This window comes from Chenopodium album, chromosome 21 (assembly GCF_948465745.1).
Source record: "Chenopodium album chromosome 21, dcCheAlbu1.1, whole genome shotgun sequence".
In the NCBI taxonomy this organism is placed as follows: domain Eukaryota; kingdom Viridiplantae; phylum Streptophyta; class Magnoliopsida; order Caryophyllales; family Amaranthaceae; genus Chenopodium; species Chenopodium album.
Genome location: NC_137854.1, coordinates 577,775 through 601,596, shown reverse-complemented (window position 1 = coordinate 601,596; position 23,822 = coordinate 577,775). Strand labels below are relative to the sequence as shown.

At 36.2% G+C, this 23,822-nt stretch overlaps 2 protein-coding genes and 1 non-coding gene across 4 annotated transcripts; 2 read left to right on the top strand and 1 right to left on the bottom strand.

The window, feature by feature from the left end:
* Window positions 1-2,782: 2,782 nt before the first annotated feature.
* On the bottom strand, window positions 2,783-2,889 carry LOC145603302 (small nucleolar RNA R71). The gene has a single exon (XR_014104819.1). It is a non-coding gene; the product is annotated as a small nucleolar RNA R71 (small nucleolar RNA).
* Window positions 2,890-6,333: 3,444 nt separating this feature from the next.
* Window positions 6,334-13,177, top strand: LOC145601008 (toMV susceptible protein tm-1(GCR26)-like). Of its 2 annotated transcripts, none has more exons than XM_081656908.1 (9): window positions 6,334-6,604; window positions 7,626-8,279; window positions 8,641-8,847; window positions 9,179-9,394; window positions 9,506-9,728; window positions 10,873-11,120; window positions 11,409-11,587; window positions 11,685-11,938; window positions 12,668-13,177. In XM_081656908.1, exons 1-9 carry the CDS (start codon window positions 6,476-6,478, stop codon window positions 12,817-12,819), a joined length of 2,262 nt encoding a protein of 753 aa, XP_081513034.1. In that variant the 5' UTR covers window positions 6,334-6,475; the 3' UTR covers window positions 12,820-13,177. The 2 variants fall into 2 exon arrangements, with proteins under 2 accessions (XP_081513034.1, XP_081513035.1); XM_081656909.1 differs by lacking the exon at window positions 6,334-6,604 and adding an exon at window positions 7,203-7,253.
* Window positions 13,178-14,562: 1,385 nt separating this feature from the next.
* Window positions 14,563-22,045, top strand: LOC145602577 (uncharacterized). Its single transcript, XM_081658762.1, has 4 exons — window positions 14,563-15,735; window positions 15,929-16,408; window positions 19,364-20,413; window positions 21,480-22,045. The coding sequence occupies exons 1-4, from the start codon at window positions 14,689-14,691 to the stop codon at window positions 21,930-21,932; spliced, it is 3,030 nt and encodes a 1,009-aa protein (XP_081514888.1). The 5' UTR covers window positions 14,563-14,688; the 3' UTR covers window positions 21,933-22,045.
* Window positions 22,046-23,822: the final 1,777 nt, after the last annotated feature.

Genomic DNA, 23,822 nt, shown 5'->3' with positions numbered 1-23,822 from the left:
CATAATGCAAGTTACAATTGATTTTATTAAACAACTTAGGTAATATGAGACTATATCACAAATTCACAATAAGAGATTGTGGCAATTTTACAAGAGGTGAAAAATCATCTATCCTAAGAGTAAGTTATGATGTCTCTCACCAACCATTAGTTAGTCGGTCTAAGCCAAAGTATGATACCTTAGCTTTCGCATCAAAGTTTTACTTATTTTGTCGTCTTCTACAATAAAAAGACTTTTCGTATTTTCAGCTAGATATAAAATATTTCAAAATTACAAATAATATAAATAGAGGTAGTACATAACTAAGATATCATGATATTGTAATTTACTTTGTAGTTTAAAAACCTATGTTATACTTAACTTATTACGAGAGATATGTCAGCGGCTGACCTAGACAACATTTTCAAAGTTTAATAATAGACCATTAAGGTGTGTGACATGTCTAGTTTATGTAGTATTTTACCCCCGTCCCTTGGTCATTATTAGTAGTGTTTTTGGCTCTTTAGAGCCACTTTTATTACTAATATGTGTTTTCTAGTGTTTTCGTAGTTTTGGTTGAGTTTTGTAGGGAATTGCACCTTTGGAGTACTTTCCTGGGATTTTATGGAGCAACTACGAGCATTGGAGGAGCACAGCCATCTTTCGTAGCCCAAGGTCGGTTAGAGTAATCAAACCGGTGAATAAGGGCTCGACTTGTGTGAAGACGAGGCATTTGGACCGAATGATTAAAGCCACAAAGAGGATATTTGGTTTGGGCCAAGTTACGAGCCTGAACGAGGAGTCCAAGCGGCCAAATGGTCCGCCCGAAGGCGCGCCTGATCGGGCAAAGAAGACTTATTTCGCAGCAGCCCTTCGCCCGATCAAAAAGGCGCGCCAAGTTAGATCAGCCATCTTTCGTAGCCCAAGATCGGTTAGAGTAATCAAACCGGTGAATAAGGGCTCGACTTGTGTGAAGACGAGGCATTTGGACCGAATGATTAAAGCCACAAAGAGGATATTTGGTTTGGGCCAAGTTACGAGCCTGAACGAGGAGTACAAGCGGCCAAATGGTCCGCCCAAAGGCGCGCCTGATCGGGCAAAGAAGACTTATTTCGCAGCAGCCCTTCGCCCGATCAAAAAGGCGCGCCCGGTCGGGCGGTGTGGCGCCCGGTCGGGCGTGTGCCTCTGATAGATCTTTTAAGCATCGTTTAGTTTGTTTTAGTTTAGGAATCTTGCTTATTATAAATATGTTTTGGTTAAGCAAGTTTAGTATTCTTTTTTACACTTCCTTATTCTCTCTTTACTTTTGTAATTCTTTCTCTAGACTTCCTCTCTCTACTTAAGCTTATTTCCTCTCTCTACACTTTATACTTTGTTCTTTACTCAACTCTTTATTCCGATTACTTTGGTAACGACTTCTTTTCTCTTAATCTCGGTTATTTATTTTATTCTTTCGGCCATGTCTTATTTTATTGCTTTGATTAGTTTAGATTTAATTATGTGTGAGTAGTTCTCTTTCTAGGGTTTATGGGGATCCATAAATAATATGAAGGGGTAATTTATTGTTGTTAATTATCAATGCTATATTAATTTCCTATTGATTGATTTAATGCTCTGTGACTAGATTAGGCCTGATCTCTTATGCATGAGTTTGACAACATTGATTCGAGATTCGAGAGATGAGAATTGATGTTTAGGTCTAGTTTCAATAGGCAGGTTAATCTATAAATGGTTAAGTCGAGATTCGAGAGATGAGATTTAATACCGGTAGAATAATTCTGTGATTGTAATACGTAGCGAAAGCCCTTTATAATCTGGTTAATTGATGATTGACTATTATGTTTTACCCTGGAGTATTATTTATTGGTGAACCTATGCCCTAGGTTTTTAATTCATTGATTCCTCCTATTTTATTCTCCCTACTTATATTCTTCGTAGTATAATCTTTAAATCACAACAAATTGTTACTAATAATTTAGATTGCTATTAATTAATTAGGAATAGAAAGACTAGTTTCCCTGTGGATTCGACCCTACTTCCCTATCTACTTTAGTTAGAGGACTTAGGTAATTACTTTTGATTAGGTGATACGACTTTAGCCTGTCAAAATTTGGCGCCGTTGCCGGGGAAACGGTTTTATTTTTATTTCTGATTGTTTTTGTAGTCTAGATTATTTTCCTTCGTCCTGGAGAACATAAGTTCTTTGGGACAGTTCTCATATTTGTTGTTTAGTTCTTTGTTTATGCCCAGGTGTTCCAGATCAGGCTACATTCCATTCGATCCTGAGATCGAGCGCTCTTTCCATAGGCAAAAGAATTTATACAGGCAAATACTGGTGAGTTCTGGTGGTGAAATTCCTAGAGACCCTTCATCTGATTCTAGTGATCCAGACACTTCTTCAGAATCAGAATTAGAGATGGGAGAAATTCCACCTAAAAAGCTCAGCGACTATTCTCAGCCATCTTTGGCGCATTTTCCCCACCTTTCTCCTACGCCAGATCTCGAGGGAGTTCAATTCAAGATCAAGCCCCAGTTCATCACGATGATAAAAAGGAAGCAATTTAGTGGAGCTAAGGGTGAAGACCCAAATCTACACATTGCTGACTACTGTCAATATTGTAACACTATAAGGCAAGCTGGGGTCACGCAAGACCAAATAAGGGAGATTCTCTTTCCTTTCTCTTTATGTGGAAAAGCTAAACTATGGTTTAATGGTTTAAATAGAACTGCACTTGGCATTACTAATTGGGAGACTCTTGTTTTGAATTTTTATAACAAGTATTACCCTGCAGAGAAAACAGCTCTATTGAGAAGCGCAATACAGAATTTCGCCCAAGAGCCAGATGAAGCACTATATGAGGCTTGGGAGAGATTTAAAGACCTGCAGAGAGAGTGCCCTCACCATAACTTAGCACAGTGGCAGTTGATACAAGCTTTCTACAATGGGATCGGAAATTCTTCTGAGCAATTTTGGATTCTGCAGCTAATGGGAGGTTTATGAACCTCAATGTTGATGATGCAGGTCAGGTGATCGAAGATATGGCGATTCATAATTCCCAATATGGGAATCCTAGAGGTTTTGCAAACAAAGGAAAACACCACGTCGACTCTGTATCCTTTTTGCAATCTCAATTAACCTCTATTTGTCAGAAATTGGATAACCTTACTACTGCTAATTCTAAAATAGCTAATGTTTCTGCAATTGATAATAATGCTAATGATGCTTTCTGTGAAAATTGTGGAATTGTAGGTCATTGGGAACTAGAGTGTAGGAGTTCCATGGAGCAGGTTAACGCTTTTCAGTCCATCAAGCAAAATAACCCATACTCCAACACCTATAATCCTGGGTATCGGAACCATCATTATCTTTCCTACAGGAGTACTAATGTGCAAAATCTCACACCTCCACCTCCACAACAACTAGCACCACCACCGCAGCAGAAATATTACCATCCCAATACTAGCCAGAAAAACCAACCACAAACTCCTCCACCACCTTCTGACCCAGCTTTATCAGAAATTAGAGCAATGTTAACTAGTATGTAGAAGCATATGGAGAGTAGAGACTCACAAATTGACTTGATTGTAGCCCACAATAAGGTCATAGACACTCAAATTGCACAGTTAGCCGCTGCTCTTCAGGTTCGCCCACAAGGAGCCCTACCATCGCAACCAGTACAACCCACAGATCAGGCGTTTGCAATTACTCTCAGGAGTGGTTCACACTATGATGGGCCTCCTATGCCCAAAGAAGATGAACCTGTTTCAACAGAAATTGTTAATCCTGATTCCTTTATACCAAGGGATATTAATCCTAGCCCTGCAGGGCTAAAGGGTAGTACTAATATTTCTGATGTTACATTGCAGGGTAAAACTCCAGGGAAGGTTGTAACTCAAGACAGGAGTAATGATGTGCAACAACCAATTATCAAACTACCATTCCCAAATCGACATTTGAAAACCAAGGTGGATAAGCAGTTTGGTAAGTTCCTTGACATGGTGAAGGATTTGCAGGTAACAGTTCCCTTTACAGAATTAATCACACAAATACCTGCATATGCAAAATTCATGAAAGAAATATTGACTAGGAAAAGGTCTATTAGTGAGGTTGAGACTGTTGCTTTTACTGCTGAATGCAGTGCCGTACTACAAAATAAATCTCTACCCAAACTAAAAGATCCCGGTAGTTTTTCTATCCCTTGTCATATTGGCAATTTAATGATTGATAATGCATTGTGTGATTTGGGCGCTGGTGTTAGTGTCATGCCATTATCTGTGTGTTTAAAGCTAAAAATGGGTAAATTAATGTCTACTAATATTACTCTGCAAATGGCCGATCGTTCTTCTAAATACCCCATAGGCATATTAGAAGACGTCCCTGTTAGAGTAGGTAAATTTTATATACCTGTGGATTTTGTTGTTCTTGATATGTCTGAGGATTTGCAAACCCCAATCATTTTGGGTAGACCCTTCCTTAATACTGCAGGAGCAATTATTGATGTAAAATGTGGTAAATTGACACTATCAGTAGGGGATGATAAAATTGTTTTTAATTTGAATAATACCCCTAAAAGCCCCATGCTAGAGGAGAAGTGTTATAAAATTGATGTGGTTGGTAATTGTTCTAATAAGCCCCAAGCTTTTGTTAAAGATCCCTTGGAGGCGGTATCGTGTGTTGCATCTTCTACAGGTACAACTAACCGATGGAAAGAGGAAGTGGACGCGATAGAGAAAGCTTTATACTGTGAAGGTCTTGGTTTTGAAGATGAGAAGGTGGGAATAAATACACAACTTGCGGAAACTGAGCCTATAGTGAGAGTTCCACCATACCGTGTTGTAATAGCTCAACAAAGTGATAAATCGAGGCAACCAACGGTCAAAAAAGGTTCTCAATCGAACAAAAGCAAAGAACCACCAGTTCAAGCCAATGAGGATCCACCCAATAGGGTGAATTGGCGCCTTACAGGGCGTGTTAGGAAGCCGAGTCGTGGTTCAAAAATCGCTCAACCGGGTGAAGAAACACCCGACCAGGCGATAGGCCAAGGGGCTTAACTTCTCGACATGTGGTAAGAGGGTCGTGCGGGACCTATATAAACCAGCGCTTTGCGGGAGGCAACCCATATTTTTCTTATTTATTTATTTTATTTATTTATTTATTTTTATTTTTTATTTATTTATTTATTTTTTAGTCTTCTTTCTTTTTCTTATGAGAGGAGAGAGTTTGATGAGTTTATTGAGTTGTACAGGTTAGAAAGAAAAGAGTTAGTCAAATTTGGAAAAAAGAGAAGGAGTCTCTCGTACCAAACATTGCCTCGGGCCCTACCGGGCGAAGGACCGCCCGACCGGGCGCGAGAGCAAGAGTGAAAAATTGACATTTTTTGCCCGACCGGGCGAAGGACCGCCCGACCGGGCGCGAGAGTTGACGAGTACGGACTTTTTGACCGCCCGACCAGGCGAGAGTTGACGAGTACGTCTAGGTGAATGGGTGATGTATTGATGTGACGACTTAGCCGAGGTCACGATATTCTAACTAGAGGTGATCATTTGCGGGCTTGGGCGGGTAGCGGGCCGGGCTTATGTTTATTTTTTTGTCCAACGGGCTTCATGTATCAAGCCCAAACCCTTTTATGCGAGCTTGATACTTTGTCCATGCTCGCTTACTAAACGGGCCGGGCTTGCCCGCGGGCTAATTAACGGGCCTTAAATTTTTGTTTTATTTTATAACACTAATTATCTATTTATTATTTACATGTGCTAAAATTATTTTGGTAGGGTCGTCTTAAATTATTTTATTCACAAATAATGATAATAGAAATTAAAAACACACAAAGTATGTCATAATATAAAATTAAAATAAATAATTGTAACCAATAAAAGCTTATACTTCCTCCGTTAATGGTTATTTGCAACAAAGGGGTATTATTTGTGAGATATAAAATATTCCTTTGTTGCAAATAACCATTAACGGAGGAAGTAGTTTATTATAGTCTCTTTGTATTTATTATTTTATTTTCTTAAATACACAAAGTATTATTTTTATTATTAGATATAACACTAACTAAATAAAATTATTAAATTATTATTATTGTTATTATTATTATTAAATTATTATAAACGGGCCGGACGGGCTAGTCCACGACACATATTTTCTTGTCCATACCCACCCATTTATATTAACTGGCCGGGCCTAGCCCGCCCAAAAAACCAATTTTTTTTAAAAAGGTTGTCCAAGCCCGTTTTTTTTGCGGACCGGTTTGGCGGGCTTAGTGGGCCGCCCCGCCCATGAACAGCTCTAATTCTAACAAACAAGACACAACCTGGGAAATTATACGATTACGATCATAATTGACTAGCCTCCAAATCCAATCCAATTTCTCTAAAATTCAACCAACAATTACACTAGAAAAAATTATTAAAAAAAGAAACTTTGTACTTACATTATCTTTCATCTTGTTTCTGGGTTGCCAGAAATCCAAAGCAAGAACTCAAATAAAAAATGGGGTTGCCAAAAAATACAGTGTTTTGTGTAGGCACTGCTGATACAAAGCTTGAAGAACTCCGCTTTTTATGTCAATCTGTTGCTTCCCACTTCAAATCTTTTTCTCCCAATTCCTCTCATTCTCAGGTTTGATGGGTATTTTTTTTTATTTTTTATCTCTGCATTTTTTATTTAATGATCGTATATATGTTAGTCATTAAATGCCGAGCTTAGTTGTTCGAATTTGTGATTGGTTAGCATTTAAATTTTGTAAATTATGTCTCTGATTTTGCAATTTGTTTTTCTTTTTCTGATTTGTGCAGATATATATAATCTACTATTTTTAGGGATTGTGAAAATTGATTTGTCCATTGCATAAAAAAAAAAAGAAAATTGATTTGTCCATGAAAAAGTATTCTATTAGACAATTCTTGGAAAAATAAGCAATTATGTGGTGGGAAAATTTTAAATTAGCTTGGTACACTAAGGCTAAATTTTTAATTTTTTTTGCTCATTTGTAGAGGTCCAAATGCACCAAATAAGCATAAATTGCACTTGATTGTGCGTCATTTTGCACTGTTCATAGGTAAAGCTGCTAACATTAGCGATTTTACCACTTGATGAACAAACTTGGACAAGATCTTAAAAGAATTTATTAGAGCTTGTTTCAATTTTTTTTAGTTTTAAAATATCTGGTTGACCCTTATTTGATTTTACTTGAATGTAGTTGAACTTCATTTTGGTGAAATAAACAAGTCTTATGTCAGGTTGTGGATGTATCACTACTCACTATAATGTAAGTATAACTTGGTTTTATAAGCTAACAATTGTAAATCGGTCATGAGAGACATTGTGCTGACTTATTATCATATAAATCTCGGCTTAATTTTGTGTTACTTGTGGAGTTTTTGGAAAACAGCGCAATTTTGAACCTGTGTTTGAAGTGCTCTTTGATTAGATTACTATATTTCAGAAATTCAGACTGTTACAAATTGGATATAAAGTTGTCTCTTATACTAGTTCATGTGTGCCTTTTTATCATATTCAGGTCACTCTAGCTGATGTATGCTTTTATTCTGATTATACAAAATGGTAGAATAGATTAAAATCTGTTGCAAATTGGATACAAGTTAAATATTAACACTGGTTCATGTATGCTTTTAATCAGGTTCAGGTCACTCTGGTTGATGTTTCCTCGGGTCCGAAGGTGATCCAGAGTTTGGAAGACTTTCATTTTGTTCCGAGAAAGGATGTACTATCTTCTTATCTTGGTCCTGGAAACCAAGATTATTTGCTTCCTGATGATCGAGGCAGAGCAGTGAAGATAATGAGTAAAGCTCTTGAACAATTTATAAAGAAAGCTTATGAGGATCATGTAGTTGTGGGAGCTATTGGTCTTGGAGGCACTGGAGGAACTTCTTTACTGTCTTCTGCTTTTAGAAGTCTCCCTGTTGGGGTGCCGAAATTCATTGTTTCCACTGTAGCAAGTGGTCAAACTCAGCCTTACATTGGTACGTCAGATTTGGTATTGATTCCATCTGTGGTTGATATATGTGGAATCAATCGAGTGAGCAGGGTTATTTTGTCGAATGCTGGAGCTGCATTCGCAGGAATGGTTCTTGGAAGCTTACAGCGGTCATCTAACTCTGCTAGTGTTGAGGAAAAACCAACTGTTGGAATTACTATGTTTGGTGTCACCACCCCCTGTGTGGATGCTCTTAAGAACAGGTTGCTTGAGGAAGGTTATGAATCTTTGGTGTTCCATGCAACTGGGGTGGGGGGCAAGGCAATGGAGGATCTTGTTAAAGGTGGTCTAATACAGGTAATTTTCTCATTATGGTACAATCTCAGAACGGCATGTTTAATTTGTTGCAAAGATAACCTTATTATTCATGTCTTATGTGCTACATGTTCATTCAAGTGTACTGCTTTGCTGTATGTAATTATTTGCACTGACTTGGCTGTTTTTATTAGATTTTAAAAATTTTGGTCATTTCTTATTCCATACATGTCCTTCACAAGATCATTTGATATTGTTACATAATTTAATCATCATTATCAGATTAGATACTTGAAGACTGGGAATGAACTTGTCATGTTTGCTTTTAGTTCATCACATTCTCAACTACTACTTTGGTTTCTTTTTTCACGAACTATTATTTCTTTCTGATACTAATGAGTAGGGAGTGTTGGATATCACTACAACAGAAGTTGCTGATTATGTAGTCGGTGGTGTCATGGCATGTGACAGCTCTCGCTTTGATGCTATCATAGAGAAGAAGATCCCCTATGTCCTTAGTGTCGGAGCCTTGGATATGGTTAATTTTGGTGTGAAGGACAGCATACCTTCCAAGTTTCAGGATAGAAAGATTTATGTGCACAATGAGCAGGTAATCCTCAAATCGTCAGGTTTTGTACAATATTGGTCAAGCAATTGGTTTTTGTTCAACTGTTATTGGTGTACTTACTTGCAAAATCATATTACAGTTCTGCGATGTTAATAGTGTCTCAATCTTTATCCTAAGTGTAGTTATGTGCTCTGCTCTGCATTTCTATCTCATACCTCAAAAAAAAAAAAAAAAAAAAAAAAAGAAAAAGAAGGCTTTTTAGAAACAACTTCTAATCTTCTATCACTTAGGGTTAAAATTGATTATTTGGTGGCTTTTTGTAGGACATTTTGAGGCTTAATCACAGGTAACATTTATTTGTAATCATGCACAGGTGACACTAATGCGGACCACACCAGATGAAAACAAAAAAATTGCGGAATTTATTTCGGGTAAACTGAACAAAGCAACATCAAAATTTTGTGTCTGCTTGCCAGAAAAAGGTATCTCTGCTCTGGATGCACCCGAAAAGCCTTTTTATGATCCTGAAGCAACTGGCACCCTACTAAGTGAACTTCAGAGGTTGATTCAGACTAATGAGGATCGGAAGGTTCTGTGGTTAAACAGCTATCTTATAGTTCTTAGTTTCTTGTGATTATGAGAAAGCTATTAAATCTACATTCCAATTGCATAACTTGACTACTATTTCTCTGATTAATAGGTAAAAAAATATCCTCATCATATCAATGATCCAGAGTTTGCAACTGCATTAGTTGATGCATTTCTAGAGATCAGTAGCAAGAGTGCACCAAATTCACATTCGAAAAAACTTTCAGCTAATGGACGCAATCAAGATCTTAGTGAAGATGTGAAATCTGAAGCAGACTCATCTAGTTATCCATCTTTAGATTACAGCTTGAGTGAATTCCCTGACGCAAACAAAGGTTCTTACTTTATCTTCACATACTCGATAGATATAAATTTGTTTAGTTTGAGGATTTGGAATCTTTAGCAATGGTAGATTCAAATAATTGGTTTACGATGGCATTAGTAATCATAACAATATGTGACGACAAATTGTTCCTAACGACTGAATTACCTGCCTGGCACCTAATGTTCTGATGACATTTCAGATGTTAATGCAAGGATAATATATTGATAGGCACTAGCCAGACCTAGTCATATCATAATATGACACTTATTGCTGCTCATAGTCCATTGATCTGATTTTTGCAATAATGCTGAAAAGCAATTTCAATTCTTGGTAATAACTAAATAGGGACTAACAATCTTATTTATTCTCTTAATGTTGTACTATAAATTCAGTTGAAAGTCTGATTTATGTTCTGTTAAGTTGTAAGAGTGCATCAGAGTGCAAAATTTAGTGCCAGTTCCAGATTGATGGATAGTTAAAATTAAAAATTGCTATAAAAGAGATACATAAGTTTGCTAACTTTGAATTTTATCATGTAATTATAGTGAAGGCAACCAGCAACATGAAGTTATGAGTTTGAGCCGAAAATGAAGCTAGCTAATTATCAATGTGACTGTAATCTATCTATGTTTCTGACATTTCTTTTTGCTGTCCAATTTTCTATGATATAAATTATGAATAATGTGAAAATTCTTGTTTAAAACACTCAGTATCTTATAATCTGCAGTGTTTTCCCTTAGTATCACTTTCTATGTCTATAGGTGCCACTATTCTGTGTGCACAAGAATACTTGTTAATTCCACTTTGATATGAATAGAACTGGGTATAGCATGATTTATTTGTGATAAATTATGACATTTAGTTTGTTCTATCATTTGAATCCTGCTTTTGGGCTATCATGTAGTGAAAAGTAATTAAAATGAAGCCATAATTCATGTATCTTGTAGACCTAAAAATACATTGGTGAGTACAATCTGTTTAAGAAGCATATTTTCCTTTCTTGTGTATAGGAATATTTCATAGAAATTTTGGACTTTTCAATTCTGCACTATAGCAAGTTTGCACATCTTATGCATTTATGGTTCCATTTTCCAGATTTGACATTGATTATATTAATATGCTTAGAATAGTAATAACTTCTATGACCTTTGCAGACACTTTGCATAAAAGGCAGATGATACTGCAGACATTCACTCATCAAATAAGCAAAGGCACTCCAATAATTGGTGCTGGTGCTGGGACAGGGATATCAGCTAAATTTGAGGAAGCAGGTGGTGTTGATTTGATTGTCATATACAACTCAGGAAGATTTCGGATGGCTGGAAGGGGCTCGTTAGCCGGGCTGTTGCCTTTTGCTGATGCTAATGCAGTAGTTCTTGAAATGGCCAATGAAGTTTTGCCAGTAAGTTACGACCTCTTGCAGATCAATTTCCTCCTCCCCCTCCCCCTCCCCCCACCCCCCCAGGGTGTGCTAGCTGGCAGTTCATCCTTAAGTTTCCTTTTAGTCGTGTTATATATTATATTTTGTGTGTAAACCTAATTAAAGACTACCCTAGGATACTTTAGCTTTTGGAGTCTTTGTCTGAGGGAAAGAAATGCCATCTTTTAAAGCTACTATGATTCAATCTTGGTGCCTAATTCAAAAGTGAAACTAGCAATTGGCCCTCAAAAGAAATAACATGTTATGCAGGTGGTGAAAAATGTACCAATTCTTGCTGGAGTATGTGGCACTGACCCTTTCCGCAGTATGAACCATTTTCTTAAGCAACTAGAGGCAATTGGATTTTGTGGGGTGCAAAACTTTCCAACTGTGGGCCTCTTTGATGGTAATTTCAGGAAGAACCTGGAGGAAACGGGAATGGGATATGGGTAATCTCATGTTAATTCTATTTTATATGCTCATCCTTGCCTAGCTTATTGCCCATTACTATCTCTAACTTTCTGTCTGTACCATTTCTATGACCAGCTTGGAAATTGAGATGATCAACAAGGCACACAAAATGGGCTTTCTAACAACTCCATATGCATTTAATGAAGATGAGTCTGTAGGAATGGCAAAAGCTGGTGCTGATATAATTGTGGCACACATGGGACTTACAACTTCTGGATCAATAGGTGCAACAACTGCTGTTTCTCTAGATGATTGTGTGATTCGTGTTCAAGCAATTGCAGATGCTGCACACAAGATCAGGCCAGATGTTATAGTGCTCTGTCATGGAGGTAAATAAATTGACGACTTCTGAATTCTGTTGACTTTGAGTTTCAGCTTTTATTTCTGCTAATTGCTCTCTGTATTAGGGACTTTAAGGTCATTACGATTGTGCAGAGAAACTGCCTTTTGACCATATGCAGTATAGTAGTACTATAGGTGGAATTTTAGTGTAAATAGCTAATTTTGAAGAGGGAGGGTCTTTCAAGCTAATGTTTAAAGATGTTAATTAATATACTAAACACTTAAATGTAGGAAAAATTTACCGTTCTGGAACCCAGGATTGTTTGTGCTTGCCCAAAAGTTTAGTTCAGCCAAAAGATAGTAGGAACTCTGCATATAGCTATTATGAGATCTCCTTGACAGTAAGAGATGTAGGACTGTGCTAAGCTTCCTGACTTCTGCTATTATCCCTTAGCTACAAATACAATTAACTTATATCGCTAACTTGTCACCGTGAAATTACTCTCTCTGTACATTTCTATAGGATAAAACAAACTAAAGCCTAATACATTTTTGTGACTTTCAAACTACCTGGTTGTGCTCTAAAGAGTCTAAACTGATATAAATGTGACTGTCAAATTCTTTACCATTGTCAATTTGTAAGTTTCTTTTTTCTAAAAGAGTTTGCCAGTTACTCTTGTTACTCCCATCTTGAATGATAGACTTGCAGTTTAAGTTTAGGCAGTGTCGCAGTGAGTATATCAAGTTAGCTAACTCAAGCAGTTTAAACCTTGCAGGTCCCATATCAGGCCCTAAAGAAGCAGAGTTCATACTGAAGAGAACCAAGGGAGTTCACGGATTTTATGGGGCATCAAGCATGGAGAGACTACCGGTTGAACAAGCTATAAAGAGTACAGTTGAACAGTATAAATTAATTTCGCTTAACTGAGATCTCTCAGAAATCAATTTTTGGATTTTCCAATGAACTCCTCCTGCTGCTATAGAATACCAAAGAGCAGGTGCTGTATGTGGTAATGTGGTATGCTCTACTACCTGATTGACCTCATGTACTATGGTTATATTCTCTAAGTTACAAAATAATTAAATACGAGTAATTAAGTTTTGTAATAAATGACTTCACTTCACACTTGTTCGTTGTATGTAACACTTAGATACTGTAATTTGTGAACTTCCTTGTAAAAGGTCTAATTTGTTACTGTAAATTGTACGTAATAATACGTGGGTTGCACTTTTACGTTGAAGCTGATAAATAAATTCAAAATCCCACCAAAACCTTTTTAATGTCAGTTACAATAATTTTTATTCTTTTAATTTTTCGTTTTTTAAGTGTAATATTCAAAATACGAAGCATTTATATGCTAATAACAGTGTAACACTGTAACACATTGATGTGGTTCAACATCCGTTTGTCAATATACTTCTATACACTTCTAGAAGTACACTACTACTTTTATTTTCGACAAATGTATATGCTAGTATTACATTTCTAAATTATACTTTTATTTTCAGTTGGTTTATATTCCATGTAGCTTAATGAGAAACAAATGTTTGTCAATACGAATTATGAGAAAACTAAGGTGATCAATTCGTAGTATTTCACTAGTTCTTCATGCTATCCACTAGTTAAAAAGGTTAATATTTTATATTAGAGTTTTGCAAGGACCAAAATTCACGTCAATTAAGAAAGCTTCTTGTGGTTATATTGGGCCTTTAGACGTGTTTTTTACGGTCATAAATCATAATGACTCATAACTCATAAGTCAAAAAGGATTTTTTTGTTTATTTTTTATTTTTTATTTGTAGGTTGAGCTTCAACTTTTTGGTGATTAGTCCGGAGACCTGAGCTTCAACAACTAACCAACTTCATATTGCTACTTCTTCGTAATTTCTAGTCATGAAACTGCAATTAAGATATCATTAGCCAGACCCCTTCAAACTTGTTGATCACGGAGCAAGGAGTTTGCTCAGCTTACTTGACTTGCATCTTACTTGATATTCACTTTTAACTCTTGACTTAACTTGGTTTATTTATACGGAGTATTAAAAACATTTTACCTTTTTTTTTTTTTTTTTTTTTTTGAAAGGTTTAACTTGTCAGTTATTCGATCTTGTTAAATTAGACACATTGAGATAGATCACTTTGACGAGATAGATCTTGTTAACTACTTTTCAACGAGAATGATTTAATAGATCACTTTGACGTACTAGAAGTGTTATGGATAGAGTGCTTCTTCTCCATATTAAAAGGGACCCATATAATCTTAAGAGTCTTCAATACCCTTGGCATTGTTGACCATCATAAGATAGAATAGCATGATAGAATACTAATTACTTGATTAACAAGGCCAAAAATATTGGCTCGTTATTCTATGAATTCCTTGGCTTCCAAGTACTTTATATGCAAATCTTATGTTTGTCAGAATATTAAAACACCCTAATCTTATGTTTGTCACATGTCAAATCTCATTATGGAGCAGTTGACCCAATATAGTATACTTTAAAATTAAAATTGGCCCCTAATTTGGGACATACCATTAATTTCTTCCGTCCTTAAACCCACGTCTAACGCGAGGACTTTAGCTTAAGCATTCATTAGTCAACCAAACGAGTCTTTGAAATTTCCCTAATAATAAATGGTCAAATTTTCTGAACGACTAAACCTCACCTTCCTTGAATGTTCTACGTAACAATTTGAATTATCCATTATAAATAGTGCTCAAATCGATCACACATTAAAATATAACCAGCACTTACTAATCATTTCATCATTAATTATTTTATAAATCTTTCTCATTTCATGGCTTCTTCGACCACAATGATGACAGCAAAATCAGTGCTGTCGACGGTTGGCTCGGCAGCCGCGGCGGTAATGGTGGCGCGATCAGTCATCAACGATTTCCTCCCTTACGAAGTCCGTGACTACCTATTCTCCTCCATCCACTCCATCTTTACTCGAAGGTTTTCCTCGGAGATCACTGTGATCATCGAGGAGTTCGACGGCCTCGAGTGTAACCAAATCTTCGAGGCCGTCGAACTCTACATAGGGGCCCACACCAAAACCATGTCCACGACGTCTGCGTCAGCCACCCGCCTTAAGGTCCGGAAGCCTGAGTCCGGGGATAAAATACTGGTCAACGTTGACCGAAATGAGGAGATCGTAGACAAGTTCGAGGGGGTCAAGTTTCGATGGATGTTACATTGTCACACCATCCAGTCTAACAACTTTTACCATCCACGAGATATGAACTCAACCTTGAGGTCGGAGGTTAAATCCTTTCACTTAACATTCCACAAAAAGTTTAAGGCTATTGCAATGGAAAAGTATATCCCTCACATAATAAAACAAATGGAGTTTCTTAAAATGGAGACGAAGACGATCAAGCTGTTTACAGTTGATCCAAATAACTCATATGGTAATCCTGCAAATGCATGGACACCTATAACTCTAAACCACCCAGCCACCTTCGATACAGTGGTGATGGACACTGAGTTGAAACAAATGATCATCGAAGATCTCGATAGGTTTTTGAAGAGGAAAGACTACTATCGACAAGTAGGGAAGGTGTGGAAGAGGGGTTACTTATTGTATGGGCCTCCCGGGACAGGGAAATCGAGCTTGATCGCGGCTATGGCGAATTACTTGAATTTTGATGTGTATGATTTGGCGTTGAGTGGGATGAGATTTGATTCTGAGCTCCGGAATGCGTTGGTGGGGACGGCGAATAAGTCTATAGTTGTGGTTGAGGACATTGATTGTTCCATTGAGTTGAACAACAGGGAAAATGAAGATAATAGTCCTAGTGGTTTTGGAGGGCGTTTTCCTGGTGGCCAACAGCATGACAAGGTTTGTGTTTTTCCCTTTACTCCTTTAATCTTTTTAGGCTCGAACAATAAGTAACTTAAATTGATCATACTGCATGTGTCAAAGGACCAACTCAATCAAAAACTTATTTAAGTTGATGGTCAAAGTCTTAAGATTGGTTTTAAACTCGCTCTATCACAATGTTGATCAATGTATTTGTTTAATTTCTTGACAGGTTACATTATCAGGATTACTAAACTTTATTGATGGATTATGGTCGAGTTGTGGGGATGAGCGAATCATAATATTTACTACAAATCACAAAGAAAAGTTGGACCCTGCATTGCTACGTCCAGGTCGTATGGACGTGCACATTCACATGTCTTATTGTACTCCATGTGGATTCAAGCTTCTTGCCAACAAGTACCTCGGCGTAAAGCATCATGAACTCTTTACGGACATTGAGAGGCTGGTGGAGGAAACAAATGTTACCCCCGCCGAGGTTGCTGAGCAGTTAATGAAGCATGACAAGCCTGATCCAGCACTTAGAGGTCTAGTTGAGTTCCTCGAGTTGAAAAAGGTGGATGAAGCAAAGGCCGAGGCTAAGAGATTGGAGGATGAGTCCAAGCCTAAAGAGAATGGTAACAAAAATGTTGTGAATGATTGTGAGGATGCTAAGGATGCCAATGACAAGGAGTCGATTGAAAAACAAGATGTTAATAACTGAAATTTATGGATAGTTCTAATGCATATGCAATGTACATTTACATTATTACTAATACTATGGATTAAAATAAGAAATTTCAATATTTTTTCCCTAGATTTTACGCGTTATCACACAATATAAAGGCGTTCATTTAATTTTTAAAGCCAATGCTACACGATCACGGAATGAAACATCATAAGACTATAGCAAAAAACGAAAGGAACTATAACAATTTGCAACTAATTATAAGAGAAGAAGGTCAATTAATATATAAAGAGACACAAATTTATTACTTCTTACAGTAGTACATTTCATATTTGAACGTAAATTCTCTTTGTAATTATTGAAAGTTTGAAGTCTTTTTTAGCATTGCATAGAGTTGTTACATGCTTGCCTTTGCGGCCACTTTTAGCTTCTACTATCCTTCTTTACTATTGGTTGGGGTCAACTGCCAGTTTCACTCGCAATTAACGGATTTGATTTTGATACAAACAATATAGATTTGTATACAAAAACATGATTAATTGGGCTGCCTATCATTAATATTCCTGTGTTTTTTGGTTGACTTATTATGTTAATTGACGAGTATTAGTTAAGAGGAGATTTTTTTTAATATTATCTTAGGGGTGACAATTTATTTCCTAAGGGGAGAACTTATTAGGTAACTTGTTATATACTCTGTAATTAAGAGCTCAATCTAGTCGCACCTGAGGCCACAAGCCAATTGTATATTCCGTATAACATTATTAACCTGATTATGGTATAACTGATAATATTTTCCGTTGTTGTTAACTATGACTTATGACCGTAAAACTTAAAATGAACCGGTCATACTCCATCACAATGAGTATGACATCATTTCCCTCATCCAAATTTTGTTAGTCAAAAATTTTATAAACATCATCACTATGAGTATGACATCATTTCCCTCATCCAAAGTGAATAAATTTGGTTCTGATAGATGCTTTTCTTAAAGGCTTAATGCACTAGCATTTCAAATGAACTGGTCATCCACCTAATGTCTCATAATTGGCAAGGGCGGCATATATATACTAAACTAAATAGATGATAGTCATTGGTCCTAGCTTAATTATGTTGTATCCTTCATATGAATCATATCCAAATCATCCCTCAACTAGCACCATTTGATGTGAAAGAAACTACTCCAACCAACAACTAACAAAAGGCAAAAATAAGCACCAATGAAGATCCCACATTCTAGTGTCAAGAAATAGACCACGCCCGCATATGGCTTGTTCTCTCCTGCATTCTCTTGTAGTCTGCATAGAGCCTCCGTATCACAGGTTCCTTATTGCTACGCGACATCAATTCGTCAATGAATTAGGCTACCATAAACCAATGCTTTGCCAAGTTTTCCCGAGCATGCACCCCAACTCATTTTCGGGACTTAATAGACCTATTGATAGACCTCTAATGGTTCCAAATCAACTTATAGGACCCCTAGGGACACCCCATGTATTCACTTTAACTTTGAGAAAATTTTCCGAAATTGGCCTGAAAGTGTGATCTGAGTTGTAACCTTCAATTTTAGATGATTTTCGGAAAAGAGGTCGGGGTGGTTCTCATGCATGGACCCCATGACATCTTGGGATGCCATTTGGGCTATTGGGATCATCCATTTTGTCTTTAACTCGTTTGGTTGCAATGGGAATTAACTTCTCATGATAATTTACAATTCATAGGAAATTATTTCCTTCCTCATTAAATTCCTTGGAAGTTGCTTTAGTTTGTTTGGTTGGCATTAGGGAAATTACAATTCCTGGGAAATTTGAATGACCTAGGAAGGAGGTGGGTAAGTGAATTCCCACATTATGTGAAAAATTGAAATTCCTAAGAATATCTATTTCCTTCATTTTGGTGTGTTGTTTGGTTAACCAAGGTTGGTTTTTCCATGATTTTGAATGGGAAACCCTTTTAAATTTCAGGGTCGTCAACTATTCAGAAGTAGTACATTTTGCATTCAACTACAACACTCTAAATTTGTTGCAAATTACTTTTCATTTCACCAACATTTCTTGGAGGCCACTTAACAAGTTAACACCTAACCTATGGTTGTGGTAATGTGGCATTGTTGTTAAATCTTTATAAATTTTATTCATCTTCAACCCACGCCATCCCTCCTTTTCAAAAGTTAACCACTCATCTCTCCCCTAAACTCTAGTACTCTACCCTTTCTCAACAAATAATACAAAATTCTACACTTGTTACGCAACTTCTCGGAAGCCTACAAAAAGGTTACTAACAAACAAAATTAATGGTTACTGAAATTAATGGATCACAATTTTCTTCCATTTTGTAATTTTCCTTTAGTTTTCCATCCCAATTATCCATGCTTATTAATTTATTAAGTTGTAGAGTTGGTAGTATACTTTCCCTCTATTTATCATTGTCCACCGAGTTTGCTCTAGGGCTTATTTAGCGTGAAGGAAACTACTTCCGCCCGTTTTATTTTTTCGAATCATGAAGTTAATATTGTAGGAATTTGATTGATATTGTAGGAATTTGATATTCATTTTTCTTCCTACTTTTCAAAGGATTTAGTCGTGGTATTAACATTTTCTTTCTTAATTTATTTTTTAAAAACTATGCTACCTCATTTTTAGGTGTACTTTAACATTTTTTTTTTTTTTGAAAGGAGGTGTACTTTAACATTTAAAATAAGTTGAAATTCTGCACTAACTTTTAAGGCATGCATGAAACTCTAAATTCAGTTAATTAAATACTAAGCTACTTAGATAAAATCACTGAAAAAATCTCAATAACCAATTGAAAAAAAAAAAAAAAAAGTCCTAAAAGAACAAACCAATGCAAGCCCAAAAATGATTCACCACATATAGGCATAGTACAAGTACTATATATACATACCCTTCACATAATAGCATACATCATCTGATTTATTCACAATCCCAAATAAAAACTCTCATTAAAAAATAACAACAAAAGCATCAAGCAACTAACCATATCATGTATTTCTCCCAAGCCCAAATGCCGACAGCAACCTCCTTATTCTCAGCCTACGCCTCACTCTCCGCCTTAGCAATGCTCTTACGCTCCATCCTCCATGACTTCATTCCGAACCCGATCCGAAACTACATTTTCACCCTTCTCCAACGCCTCTTCAACCACCGCTCCAACACCCTCACCCTTGTCATCGAAGAGGTCAACTCCACCGGCATTGGCCGCAACCAAGTCTACGACTCGGCCGAAGTCTACCTCTCCACTAAAGTCATCACTCCCTCCACGGAACGCCTCAAAATAAGCAAGTCTCCCAAGGACAAGTCCCTCACCATCCGCTTAGAAAAAGGCGAAGAAATCGACGACACATTTGATAACATCCCCCTTCGATGGCGCTTTCTTTGTATGGAACCCGAAAAGCGACGCAATTCTTCAAGCGGAAACGACGATGATCTACTCTCGTCACCCGCCCCTGTCACCCGGTACTTTGAACTCACCTTCGACAAGAAGTTCAAAGACAAAGTCATAAACTCTTACATGCCTTACATGTTGGCAAAGTCGAAATCCGTTATCGACAAAGAAAGGACCTTAAAGTTGTGTACCCTAGGGAGTAGGTTCAGTTGTGGTAACGTTTACTGGGATACTATAAACCTTGAACATCCCTCGACTTTCGAGACGTTGGCCATGGATACTGAGGCGAAAACCGCGATAATGGAGGACTTAGATCGGTTTGTGAAGCGAAGGGAGTTTTATAGGAGAGTTGGAAGGGCTTGGAAAAGAGGGTACTTACTTCATGGACCTCCGGGAACAGGGAAGTCTAGTTTAATTGCTGCTATGGCTAATTACTTAAGGTTCGATATTTATGATTTGCAGCTTGGAAATTTGATTAAAGACTCTGATTTAAGGAGATTGTTACTTGCTACGGCTAATCGTTCTGTATTGGTAATTGAAGATATTGATTGTACTATCGATATTCAAAATCGACGTAAGAATTTGAATGAGAATGGACCATTCCCTAAAAAGCCTCCAGAAGTTCAGGTTAGTTCATTAGTCCTTTTATTTTTATTGCGCGTTGATTCGCATAGATATAAGTTCAGGTCTAATAAGGTAATTAAAAGAAAACACGCCCTTAATCTTATAATGAACGCGAATCTATTGTTTGTTGTATGCATTGATGTAATGAATCTTATGTTAAGAATTTAATTTTAAGTAAATTTTTGTATGGACTATATATGTGATGTAAGTCCATGTAACAAACTTAAAATTGAACTTATGTGGACCAAATTAAAGAGAAAGTTAAGTTATACTCGTATTTCTTATGTAATCAAACTTTCTAAGACTGTTTTAATAATGTAATTAATTTGGTGGTAGTCAAAAAGATATGCCACTCAAGTTTAATTTGCTTGATGTTGACGATCCCTCCATCATATTGTAGCTCGTCGGCCGTTAATGTTATTGGATAATGATGTTAAAAAGGTTTCCATGTGTCAAACCGACTTTTATTTTGCAATTAATATTAGAAATAAAAACACTTGGTTGATGGCAAACAAAAAAAGGTGATGAGTAGGATTGCAAAAAAATGTTTTGTTAGTATATGGACAAATAATTGAGCAACATTATATTTTGGGTGTGAGCAAGGACGTGTACAATGTCTTTTGGCTTTTTAGTGAGGTTATAAGAGTGTAATTTTAGTCACCAAAAAATCATTCTTTATTTCATTGTAATTTGAATGCGCGAACGTACGTTGCAGCATGAACCAACCCACTTTTTTCAGTTGTAATGAGCAAATAATGCTCGTCTTTTTAAGCCACCATCATCAGAATCGTCCTACGTGGCCAACCAAAAAAAAAAGAAAAAACTGTCTAGTTGAAGTAAATTTTTTTAAAAAATATTGTTCTTACTATCGCATCGTAAAAATTAGTTACACTAAAACGAGGCCAATAATAGAAAAACTTAACTCGTTTATTTACAAATTACATAATTCACATCCCATATACTCATATAGTTGTTTATGAATTTGTCATGGACCAAAAAACAAAAAAAAACGAACAAAAATTACAAGTTACATATTTTTATTCTAGTGCAATTTTATTTTTGGGTGCAGTTGACACTATCAGGGTTACTTAATTTCATAGATGGCTTATGGTCAAGTTGCGGGGATGAAAGGATCATAGTCTTTACGACAAACCACATGGAAAAGCTTGACCCTGCCTTACTACGACCAGGGCGAATGGACATGCACATTCACATGTCTTATTTAACATTTCAAAGTTTTAAGATATTAGTCTCCAACTACCTTGAATTCGAAGGAGAACACCCCCTCTTTGATGAGATCAAAGGGATGTTTGAGATCGTCGAAGTGACTCCTGCTCAAGTGGCCGAAGAGTTGATGAGATCGGAAGATGTTGATGAAGCTCTTGAGGGAGTTCTTAAGCTCCTTAAGACGAAGAAGGAAATGATGGATAACAAAGATGAAATAGTAGTCCTGGCTGAAGGACTAGATGATGGTGTTATTGATGAAATTTGTCCTAGCCAAATTGTAGAAAATTCGAATTAAATATCACCTGAGAAGCATGCTAAGCTTGGTATTTTGGGATTTGCTATGCTGTTTTGAGGAACTAACATGATTGTTGTACTATAAAACTCCATTGACACTGTATTATTACTTATGATGATGATATATATATAATACCAATAAATTGTTCAACATTACCATTACTCATTATTATGTCAAACTATTTTTTGGTATGCTACAATTTAATTACACTGAAATCCGACTACATATGACATTTTCCAATTTTTTATCAATAATTTGTATTTGTCAATAACACGAATATGAACTATTATCCTTGAATACATTTTAGTGGAACGGAGAAAGTATCTCAACCGAATTTATACATGTTGGACCAACCAAACATTGAGGGCTTGAGGCAAATTAGTAAATTACATAACAAGCTAGGGTGTCAATGTGCTACACCTGTTGTTATCATGGCATTCAATAGGACATAGGAGTAGTCCAATTCAATTAGTGGGCCTGATTTCCAGAAAAGCCCATTAAAATATGTACGGAAAACATGGTTAAACAATTAACAAGCTGTTTGAATCCTGTTAACTTTAATGTGTAATTCCAAACAAAAACAATTGGTAGGCAAGTTCAATTAACGTAGAATGAAAACATGAAACGTGAATACAAATAAAATATAGTCAATAGCGGCGGCCCTTGATTGGAGACACTACCTAGTGCTGCCGTATGACACTTAAACTTCTATGGCCTTTCCTTTCCCCTTCTTTTACATCCAACTTTTTTTTATGCATGTTACAAACTCACACTTGCTACATACTGTTTTTTTTTTCAATACTATATGCTTTTTTTTAGGTGGCTTTTTATGCTCATTCTTGTAATCCCGGGCCCACAACATTTGTTAATCTCAAGATGTGCATAAATTATGAATTTGTTTAGTAGCAAGCAAACTCAAAGTGGATCGTCAGTTCCTATGAAATGGACACATGACAAGTTATTTGTTGGACACATGACAAGTTATTTGGTTGATTTAACTAATAAGTAATAATAATAGTTAACATGTGGGAAGTGACCTATGCTATGTTTAATTCATCTTGTTATTGCATATCTAATTTGATCTGAACTTATTTTTTAGGTTCTAATTTAATTTGATTGATCTGAACTTATTTTTTTCAAATTTGATCTGAAGTAAGTAATTAAGTGAAATAAACATAATTTTATTTTTCCTCCCTTTGGTAAGTTTATTTTTCAATTAATTAGGACATGTTCTCTTCACTTGAAAATAATAACTTAAGTTTAGTAAGTACTATAAGTTCGTTCGGTAAAAAAAAATATACAATTAGATTTCAGTTTTAAAAATTAATTTAAGTTCAGCAAAAACAATTTTAGTTTATTAGTAAAAATAATTTCAATTAAGTAAAAATAAGATAAAGTGAAACAAGTTCTTACAAATGCTTTTAAGTATTAACCATAATTATCAAGTTACTTTCTAAGATGTTTACAAGAGAAGTAATTTTACTTCATAGGAAGTTGGTACCCATGTGGTCATGTGAACCAAATAAGCACTAAATTAAATATGGTAAAATTTCACTACATATGAATTAATAAAGACTTTTTGAAGGTACTTTTGATTTGAGATTTTCAAGATTGAATCTACATTAATAAATAGTTTGAAGACTAAGGGTCTGTTCACTTCAGTTCAGCTCCAATCAGTTCAGTTCAATTCAGTTCAGTTCCAATCAGTTCAGTTCAACTTCTAATGTCGTTATCTCATAAAATATTCATTTCAGCTCAGTTCAGTTCAGTTTAGCTCCAATCAATTCAGTTTAGCTGCTAATTTCGTTCTCTTATAAAATATTCATTTCAGCTCTATTCAGTTCAGTTCAGCTCCAACCAGTTCAGTTTATCTCAGTTCAATAAATGTAA

Coding starts and splice junctions, on each gene's coding strand:
- LOC145601008 (XM_081656908.1), top strand. CDS start 6,476: ATGGGGTTGCCAAAAAATACAGTGTTTTGTGTAGGCACTGCTGATACA. Junction 11,121..11,408: donor TGGCCAATGAAGTTTTGCCA/GTAAGTTACGAC, acceptor CATGTTATGCAG/GTGGTGAAAAATGTACCAAT. Junction 11,939..12,667: donor TATAGTGCTCTGTCATGGAG/GTAAATAAATTG, acceptor TAAACCTTGCAG/GTCCCATATCAGGCCCTAAA.
- LOC145602577 (XM_081658762.1), top strand. CDS start 14,689: ATGGCTTCTTCGACCACAATGATGACAGCAAAATCAGTGCTGTCGACG. Junction 16,409..19,363: donor AGTCGATTGAAAAACAAGAT/GTTAATAACTGA, acceptor TAACAACAAAAG/CATCAAGCAACTAACCATAT. Junction 20,414..21,479: donor AAAAGCCTCCAGAAGTTCAG/GTTAGTTCATTA, acceptor TTTTGGGTGCAG/TTGACACTATCAGGGTTACT.